Genomic DNA, 9,777 nt, shown 5'->3' on the forward strand with positions numbered 1-9,777 from the left:
GAACAAACAGCATAGCCTCACTAGAAACTATATTCTAGTCTATTGCATTAGCGCCACCTTGCGTTGATGTACATCGTCGATTGGATTTTAAAGGGATAGTGCCCCGAAATATGAAAATTGTAATTTTCTCACCCTCAAGTTGTTCTCACTCAAGGTGAGTAAATGACAGAGTTTTCCTTTTTGGGTAAACTGTCCCTTTAAGTGGTCTTGCTCAGAGATAAACCATTAAAAACAGCATGAATCCAGTTCACAACACAAATCATTGCACACCTCGCTTACAAAAAGTCTTTATATCTTACTTTAATTCATCAGCTTGCATGTAATAATAAATACATTGGTTAGCAACTGAACAGTGATAAACAAAATAAACACTGAATGTGCACTGAAATGTGCACTGAAAGTGAGCATTATTCGAAATATAATGATTTTAGTGCATTTAATCAGGTCACGTTTAATTTCATTTGACTGAATTTACTAAATCAAATAAGAAATCCTGATGCATTGCACAAACTTACATTAGTGCACAACATGATGCAACATTTGTGCAACTATTCATTGCACTTCTTATTTTGTGCAATATTCCAAAAGAGAGTCGGGTAATCTGATGGCGGACACAGATCAGATGAAAGACCAATGCTGATAACTGTTGGCAGGGTCACAGCTTTTCATGATGATGTTGCCATATTCCACCATTAAACACTTATTAAACAGAGCACTGTGGAGAAGATATATCTGCAAACAATCGCAAATATATAAGGTAAGATAACACAAACAAAGACCAAATTAAAATCTCTAAAATGAAGTGCACAAAAGTTTGAGATTATATAAGTTTGTGCCATGATAGTACATTAATTTTTTTTGCAATGTCACAGGGCAAAAGGGTTGTTGGGATACTGATATGCACTATACCTGTTGGGAAACAAGAATGAAACTCCACACCTGTTGTGGAGCTGGGACGGTTCCATCACCCTGAAAGTTGCACAGCTCCACTCGCACAGGTTCGGGCTTGATCGCTGCATGCAGACACAGCTGCTTATCAATATTATGCCTCAGCTCCTGATGCGACGTGTACTCAAAATACTACAAAGATAAAATAACACAGAAAAAGCAGAGTGATTCTGTTTACTGTGGCCACGTTTTCATGTTTAGAAGTGGTCAAATTCAGTGTGAATTTTTTTTTTGAAAAAGTATGGGAGCAATTAAGTAAATAGACAAAAAATAATGATAATAATAATAATAATAATAATAATAATAATAATAATGTGAGGATGACAGCATTGGTCATTAGAATACCTGATTTATTCCCATGTTGTGGCAAATGAATAAAATCACTGACTTCCCTCCAGGATTCTTCTTACCAATATCAAGACAAGTTTTTGTGGCAATGTTCTTCAACTACAGACACAATGAGCACGTGCACACACACACATTGCTGTAAATTATCAAATTATTACTGCAATAAATGATCAATTTATAACACTGCATTACCGATCCAAACAGCACAGGGTTCAAATCAGGCACAAAGAACTCTGGGTAGATGTTTTCTAGATACCAGGAGAAATTTTTGCAATGTAGCTTCTCTTTGAGCTTCAGGCGTTCCCTTATGTCCCCGTATGATTTCTGTGCTCCTCAAAAGGTAAAAGAGAAATTTGTGAGCTTTACAAATAAGACTTATTTTGCAATCAATTAAAAATATTACACACACTATCCACTTCTCTCACCTTTGCTTCAAAGGCAGCAGCTTTTTTATTTCTGTTGTAGAAAATCTTCTTGTAATCATCCATCCAGACTTCTGCGAGGCGAACCTGGTTGATTATGATCACATCGGTGCCTTTTGGGAAGGTATGAGGACTTTTGGTGCGGAAGATGTGGCCGACCACAGAACAGGGAATGATCTCTAGACGACCTCCACACAGCCATACCTGAAAGAGCCCATGCATAATGTATGATACCAGAGCAGTGTCGTTTTAAATTCAATTTCATTTTAGTTTTTTGAAATTGTGTTCTTGTAACGCGGGTGAATTAAAAAAACAGAATGAGCAGCACCAAACATGCATCCATGTAGGACAAGACTCGACAAGGAACATAAGAAACACTGTGACACACAATCACAGAACAAATCAACAACAAAAAACTACAAAGGACTACAAAACATGGAGTAGAACAGGAAGTAACAAAAGTACAAGCAGGACCAGGGGAACACATGCTGGAATCATAACAGTTATGTGCTTGTGTCATTTTATTTGATTTATTTATTTAAAATTTAGCTTTATTTATTTTAGCTTTAGATTTAGTAATTTTAGTACTTCAACAATTTTATTTTATTTCAGTTAGTTGCCATATTTGTTATATATTATTAATTATATATTTTTTCTATGTTATTTTATTACACAAGTGTATATTATATACAATCATTTTTTTTAATTATTTTTTATAGTTTTAGTTAAAATGACAAATGTCAAAATTGTCTAATTTTATGATACATGTTAACAAAAGTTCACTTGAATGATTTCTGAAGGATCATGTGACACTGAAGACTGGAGTAATGACGCTGTTAAAGTATGTGAAAGATAAAAACGTGCGAGACGGTCTTACCCTAAATGACATTTCTATGTTCTCTCCTCCCCAAAACTCCATCTTGTCATCATAGGTCCCAATGTGTTCAAAGAACTGCTTGTAAATGGCGAAAAGTCCTCCGGCAATAGCAGGTGTCCTGAAAGAAAAATTAACTGTCTCATGCAGCAGCGATATAAATGCAATTTAAACTGATGTGTGTTACTGAGAAAAATGTGTTTTTGTATGCGTGTATATGTATTTGTGTGGTCCTGTTAAACCCTACATTATGGGGACCAAATGTCCCCAAATGTGAGGAAAAGCTTGTAAATTATACCATGATGTTTTTCAAAAATGTGAAAATGTATAAAGTTTTTCATGATGGGTAGTTTTGGGGTTAGGGGGTATACAGTTTGTGCAGAAAAAAATAATTATGTCTATGGAACGTCCCAATATAACATGGAAACTCAACGTGCGTGTGTGTGTGCGTGCGTGCATCATTTGCCTGACTGGATAGGTTTCATCTTTGCGTTTCACCCTCTCTTCAGGTATAGTCTCCCAGCCAAAATTTAGGATCCAGTCAAATTTCCCTCGGGTATGTGTGAGGGCTGACGCCACTGGCTTTATAAACTGTAGATTGTCCTTGTTGATGACAGCAATGCTTGGGCTCACAACTGTGGTAGGTTCCTGAACTAACCGGTCCAACAGGGGCTCCAACCAACCATAGAAACACTCACCTGGGAAAACACACACTAAATCAGATTATGAATTTGACTATTGTGCCTACTTTAACAAATCAACTTTGGTTGGACTCGATCCTCATGACTGTCTGAATATATTATGTTCACCTTCTAAAGGACTAAGATTTGATACCTCCAGTCAATTCAGTTTCTGTGAAAGCCAAAGGTTGTGGTGCACTGTACTCTATGAAGTCCCCGATAGTATGTACTCACAGTGGGAGTCCAGGAAGGCAAGCACTTCTCCTCCAGCCTCACGTGCACCCAAGAGTCTGGCAGCAATTAAACCTTTCCTCTCACGCTGCCTCAGGACACGCACAATCTCAAGAGACTTGACATACTGTTCTAGCGGGGCAGCTAGATGTTCTGAAATGAAAACTGCCTTAATCTACAAGATTTCAAATGAAAGATATACGGTTTATCTAGATTTCCACATTTGAATAAGACATAGCGTTTTAACACATAGTATGCTGAGTGGTTGACAAGGTGTTGCTAGGGTGTCCTAAGTGGTTGCTAAGCTTTTGCTAGGGTTTTCTGGGTGGTTGTTAAGATGTTACTAGAGTGTCTGTTCTAGGAGGTTGATAAAGTGTTGCTAGGGTGTCCTGCGTCTGAATGGTCACTAAGGTGTTGCTAGGCCATTGCTAGTGTTTCTTGGGTGATTGCTAAGGTCTTTCCATGTTGTTCTGGGTGGTTGCTAAGGTGTTGGTAGGTGTTTTGGGTGGTTATCAATGTGTTACTAGTGTGCTTTGGGTGGTTGCTAAGGCATTGCCATGGTTTTCTGGGTGTTTGCTAAGGTCTTGCCATTTTCTTCTGGGTGGCTGTTAAGCTGTTGCTGTAAAGCTGCTTTGAAATGATATGTATTGTGAAAAGCACCATACAAATAAATGTGAATTGAATTGCTAAGACGTTGCCATTGTGTTCTGGGTGGTTGCTAAGGTGTTGCTAGTGTCTTGGGTGGTAGCTAAGGTGTTGCTAAGGTGTTTTGGGTAGCTGTCAAGATGTCACTAGTGTGTCTTGGGTGGTTGCTAAGGCATTGCCATATTCTTGGGAGGCTGTTAAGGTGTTAGGGTGTTTTAAGTGGTTGATAAGGTGTTACTAGAGTGTCCTGAATGGTTGCTAAGGCATTGCTAAGGTGTTCTAGGTGACTGCTTTGGGATTGCTACAAGGGTGTTCTGGGCGGTTGCTTACTAGCTCAAGTCAAAAGAGTCTCAAGATATGGCTTGGGCCTCTTCTTCAATGTAAGTCCATGGAATTTGTTTGCTCGTTTTATTGTCAAGTCAAGTCAAGTCAAGTTTATTTATATAGCGCTTTTCACAACATAGGTTGTATCAAAGCAGCTTCACAGTAATAAATTAAAACAATACATCAATGTTTGTTTCTAGTGGAACGTCCACGTTTGGTAATGCTGATCAATGGTATCGTTGATTGATTAATTCAATTAAATATCCCCAAATATCCCCAACTGAGCAAGCCAAAGGCAACAGTGGCAAGGAACCGAAAAACTCCATCAGGTGACCTAATGGAGAAAAAAAAACCTTGGGAGAACCCGGGCTCAGTCGGGGGCCAGTTCTCCTCTGGCGTTTATGAACTAGAGACCGGATTTAACTGTAAGATTAAAAGTATTATATAAACGCCTGGCTGAAGAGATGCGTCTTTAATCTAGTTTTAAACTGGGAGAGCGAGTCTGAGCAACGAACAGTATCCGGAAGAGTATTCCAGAGTTTTGGAGCTAAATGTGAAAATGCTCTCCCTCCTTTGGTGGATCTGGATATCCTAGGTATGACCAAAAGCCTCGAATTTAGTGATCTTAAAGAGCGCGATGGATTATAGGGCGATAGAAGATCGGTTAAATAGACTGGAGCTAAGCCGTTTAGGGCTTTATAAGTCAGTAGCAATACCTTGTAATTAATACGTGACTTTATAGGTAACCAATGTAGAGATGATAAAATTGGTGTTATATGATCATATTTTCTTATTGTCAACCTTACTCATACCAAGGACTTAAAAATGCAATGTATCTTTGCCTTAACTTACCTTGAGTACTTGCATCATCCACCAGTATGATTTCTTTAAGTAAAACAGCAGGTGAAGTATGCAAGACACTGAAGATGGTGCGGATGAGAGTGGACCAAGCCTCATTGTGGAACACAATTATCACACTGGTAGTGGGTAACCGTGGACATCTGCTGAACTTTTTCTCAATGCATCTTAAAAGTGTAACAGAGAATTGGATTAGATATTTGGAAGTAATCTAGAACTACATGGTCAAAAGTTCTCTCAAACAATTTTGCTCAGTCTGCCTCTTATGATACTCACTCAGGGGGCCGCGTGTCGACACCAAGACTACGGTGGAAGGAGATGCGGTCACTGGCAAACTGGTTAAAGCCGTTTCTAGAAAGACCCTCCTGCTTCTCCCTCAACTCCACATGAGTCATGATGCCAGTTATGAAGGGGTTTCCATCCGCTCCAGGTCCTTCAGGATCCTCCTGAGGTCTCTGTATGTGAGGCCTGAGCTCCTTCATGCTATAGAACCCAGAGGGACAGCTGGCATCTCCAGATAATGCTGAAGCCCATTCAAATTGTGATGCAGAGGCATCCTTTCCAAAATGCCAAGTGGAATTCAAACCCACACTGCCTCTGTATCTTGGCTTTAGGGAAAGGCCTTGAAACCCGCTGGCAGACCTCCACCCCCCTAGATCCAGCTGTATTACCCATAGAATGGTGATTAAAAGGGTCAGTCCCAAGAAGCTCAGATTTATGTGTAGTGCACATTGAGGACTTCGTAAACGCATCCTGTATGAAAACAAACCAAACTGGATCACAAATTCTGGTTCAACGAGAACTTTATGTAACTTCATCCATCCATATGTTGTAGTACCAGCAAAATAAATTACTTTGTTTTCAATTTTAGAAGATCATTGACAACAGTGTCCCTCAGTGTGACATTAAGGAAACAAGGAATATTTCAATTAATTTGTCATGGAACTCTTCCATTAATAACATTTTGGCATCTTAGTAAAAAAAAAAGAAGAATTTTTAGATATAAGAACCATATAGACAAACCGAAAAGAAGCCAACCTAAACATGAGAATTTTGAGAATGTATCAGCTTTGTAACGTTAGCAGGTGCGTTCAAAGAAGCCATAAACACATCTACTAATGAGAACTCAAGCATTTCTGTAATTTGTAAGATAAATATGTCTCGAAAAGGAGTGAGGTGGTTCAAAGAATGGTGCTTCAGCTCAAGTATACGTTACTTACCTGCAGTCCTGCACTAAAGTGGACGCGTTGTAACCACAGTTGTAAACGTAGCCTACACAGAAGATATTGTGAAAATGGCTCGTATTGACATTTTTTCTAGCAGTAAGATCATTCCTCATGCCAGGTGCATCTCATTGAATAACTGAACCGGTTTATTTTCTACACAAACAAGTTGTTAACTAAAGAACCGTGAACTAATAAGTGGACGCAGGTGATATTTAGGAAGCATGAAATGTGTTTATGGCTTTGAATTTGAATGTAATCAAATTTAACTCTGCTTTGAGCAATGTTTTTTAAACGTGCTGATGAATGAACAGGAAATGAGGGGCAGACAGTGCATGTATCCATGACAACACATTAAACATTAGCGCGTGAAGCTCGTGCTCGACTCTTTTCGGTGCTCGTTCAGTTCAGCTCGTTCAGCTCTTGTTGGGGTAACGTTAACGTTAGTGCTAATTATACAGCTTTGATTATGGCTTTCTTCGGAATCACATATCTGGGCTATCAGAACCCTATTGGGGACAGGATGTTACCATCTGCCCAAAACAAACTAGATACGCGAGGTATGGCTGCTTTGGTTCAACTTTAATGCAGGCGCTGCGCGTCTTTAGCACATCTGTTTACATTTAGTAGTGAGGTCCAGTATGTTTGGTTTTTCCCTTCGGACTCATCAGACCTGCATCAGCAGATATCAGGATATGATCAGACGCGTTCGGGGGTGTAATTTCATACTAAATACATAAAACACCCACATACTGCATGTATTACTAACCAATGCAATTATGCTTTCTCAAAATAGAGAAATTAATAATTGATATACAGTACCAAATACATCATGTTCAGATTTGTTCATGTGCATTATACAATTTTTTTAATTAGTCTTAGTCTTAATAAGTCCCCATGAAATCAAAATTGAAGTTGTTTGGCTTTTAGTGTGAATATGTTAGCCTTACCATAATCTATAAGATATGTGCTCCAAAACAATCTCAAAATTCGCATTGAGAAGATATAATCATTAAAAACTTACAATCTCTCACTTCCTTCAATATGGGTCAATGAATTTGATGACGTCACTCTGCACTTCAGCTTCTCATCAGATTTACTGTCCAATCAAATGCTCTCTAGAATCTATATCATCCCGCCCTCAATGAAAAAAGCATTGAGGAGCAAAGACACTGACAAAAGCCAGAGCAGTTTACTTTTGATATAAAACAAAGTCTCAGCTTTCCTTTTCTATCAATGGTATTACAAAATTTTAACAAACATCTCTCATGAGGTTTATATCTCACAATTCTGAAAAAAATCTAAATTGAGATATAAACTCGCTAGTGCATTAAAAGTTCAAAATTGCGAGATATAAACTCGCAAAAAGTCAGATTTGCAAGATATAAACTCGCAATTGCGAGAAAAATTCAGAATTGCAAGATATAAACTCGCAATTGTGAGTTATAATGTCAGAATTGCGAGTTATAAACAACTAGCAATTCTGACATGATAACTCACAATTGAGAGTTTATCTCTCACATTTGTGAGAGAAAAAGCCACAATTATCTTTTAAATTGTTTTATTCCATGGCGAAACAACCTTGCATTCCACTCAGTGGCCATAGTATCGGAAAAATTTGATAGAAAAATGAGCATTTTGAGAGAAAAAAACCTGCATTATATTACATTCACTTATATCACTAAAAGTTATTATTACAAAACTGCCTTTATATGCAATTGTTTACTAATCAGTTGTTAATTTTAACTTTTAATAATAATGTACAGGTGACTTGGTTCCCTGTAGGCTGTAGTGTACAGCAGTAGTTCAGAGACTTTTTTCCTGGAGAAAAAAAATAGCATGTACTGCATGTACTGTACCTGAAATAATACAGTATTGAAATGAATCAACATTGAATCTAATTGAAATCAAGATGGGAATCAAATCGCAAGCTTATGAATTGAATCAAAATCTAAAACAATACTATAATTCTCACTCCAAACTGAACTCAAAAGTTAGTTAGCAGCCCTGCTTTAGATCTTCATTAATTCGCAACATTCTTGGTGGTCATTGATGAGATCTTGTTTCCCTTTCAGCTCCTAAACAACTGTATCGTGTACCTGTGACGGAAAACCAGCAGTATGGTTGGTGGGTTCCCACTGGAGGCCTGAAGAACCAGGAGCCTTGGACTCGAACCCGTCACTTCCCACGCAAAAACAGCGAAATGACAAAGTATGATGAATCTTAAGCTATATGAGCCAAACTCTGTGTAGGCCAATGTGTGTCAACAAATAATTGTGTAATGCTTTAATACATACATTTCATTTATTTTCTCAGGTTTGTGAATGAGATGTCAATGACCTACCCAGACTTCAGCTTGTTTTGATCCCTGATCCATGAAACTATAATGATCACTGTCCCATAATGCTTCAACACTACTGTGTCACGTCGCCTTGCAGGACAAGAGGTGCAGAGGATACGCAAATGTAACGTGTATCCACTACACACATTTATGACTGTGCCATATTGTTTTGAGAATTTAGTGTAATAAATTTAGTCCCATACTGAATGTGCTAAATGTTATTCTTTGCATATACCTGTATAATGGTGGCAAAATCTAGTATTAATAAAACAATGAACTATTTGTGACTAAACTTTACAATTTACCTGAAGCAGCTTTCATTCTAAAACTTATTTTGAAGTTAAAGTAAAAGTAATGTTTTTTTTTACTTAATGTTTTGTTTCTTCTTTCATTTTTATCAGAAATGGACTAAAACGTTGAAATAACTGATCTAGGATTAGATGTTAAGTTACCTTAGCATTGGTATTTGAATTACAAAATGGTTCAATTCACCAAATGCATAAAATATTTACTATTTGCAAGGCATCTCTATTTACAGGTAAAGTTTCAACATGAAATTAATCAGTTTGATCATTGAAGTCATTGAAGTTCATAATTGAAGTTATTGAAGCTACTAAAGTGATATTAGTCACTATCATTAATTGAAAACAAATTATATATATATATTTCCAAGTTTTCACCCAATAATGATGATAAAATTGATGAAATGCACAGTGTGCCTATAAATAATTTGAGGTAACTAAAACCCTTCAAATGATGCATCATTTATGGTCACTCAAATATAATGATTAAAATATACCAAAACAAAGGGATTTAAAGTTCACCCAAAAAACTATTCTGTCAAAGAAAATTCTGTCATAATTTACTCACTTTCATGCCGCTC

The 9,777-nt window shown here is 37.4% G+C and overlaps 2 protein-coding genes across 2 annotated transcripts; one reads left to right on the forward strand and one right to left on the reverse strand.

The window, feature by feature from the left end:
- Nucleotides 1-395: 395 nt before the first annotated feature.
- On the reverse strand, nt 396-6,612 carry LOC307146045 (polypeptide N-acetylgalactosaminyltransferase 6-like). Its single transcript, XM_079849798.1, has 11 exons — nt 6,551-6,612; nt 5,607-6,083; nt 5,325-5,497; nt 3,507-3,656; nt 3,059-3,290; nt 2,596-2,713; nt 1,722-1,922; nt 1,489-1,620; nt 1,294-1,395; nt 910-1,080; nt 396-732 (listed from the first exon to the last, which is right to left on the reverse strand). The coding sequence occupies exons 2-11, from the start codon at nt 6,080-6,082 to the stop codon at nt 619-621; spliced, it is 1,869 nt and encodes a 622-aa protein (XP_079705924.1). The 5' UTR covers nt 6,083; nt 6,551-6,612; the 3' UTR covers nt 396-618.
- Nucleotides 6,613-6,711: 99 nt separating this feature from the next.
- spmip11 (sperm microtubule inner protein 11) lies at nt 6,712-9,139 on the forward strand. The gene is made up of 3 exons (XM_079849841.1): nt 6,712-7,113; nt 8,629-8,764; nt 8,870-9,139. The coding sequence occupies exons 1-3, from the start codon at nt 7,023-7,025 to the stop codon at nt 8,916-8,918; spliced, it is 276 nt and encodes a 91-aa protein (XP_079705967.1). The 5' UTR covers nt 6,712-7,022; the 3' UTR covers nt 8,919-9,139.
- The last annotated feature ends 638 nt before the right edge of the window (nt 9,140-9,777 follow it).

The sequence above is a fragment of the Squalius cephalus genome (genome assembly GCF_949319135.1).
Source record: "Squalius cephalus genome assembly, chromosome: 18".
NCBI classification, from domain to species: domain Eukaryota; kingdom Metazoa; phylum Chordata; class Actinopteri; order Cypriniformes; family Leuciscidae; genus Squalius; species Squalius cephalus.

Coding starts and splice junctions, on each gene's coding strand:
- LOC307146045 (XM_079849798.1), bottom strand. CDS start 6,082: ATGCGTTTACGAAGTCCTCAATGTGCACTACACATAAATCTGAGCTTC. Junction 1,923..2,595: donor ACATAGAAATGTCATTTAGG/GTAAGACCGTCT, acceptor GGGCTCTTTCAG/GTATGGCTGTGTGGAGGTCG. Junction 1,621..1,721: donor CTGCTGCCTTTGAAGCAAAG/GTGAGAGAAGTG, acceptor TGAGGAGCACAG/AAATCATACGGGGACATAAG.
- spmip11 (XM_079849841.1), top strand. CDS start 7,023: ATGGCTTTCTTCGGAATCACATATCTGGGCTATCAGAACCCTATTGGG. Junction 7,114..8,628: donor AAACAAACTAGATACGCGAG/GTATGGCTGCTT, acceptor TTTCCCTTTCAG/CTCCTAAACAACTGTATCGT. Junction 8,765..8,869: donor AAAAACAGCGAAATGACAAA/GTATGATGAATC, acceptor TTATTTTCTCAG/GTTTGTGAATGAGATGTCAA.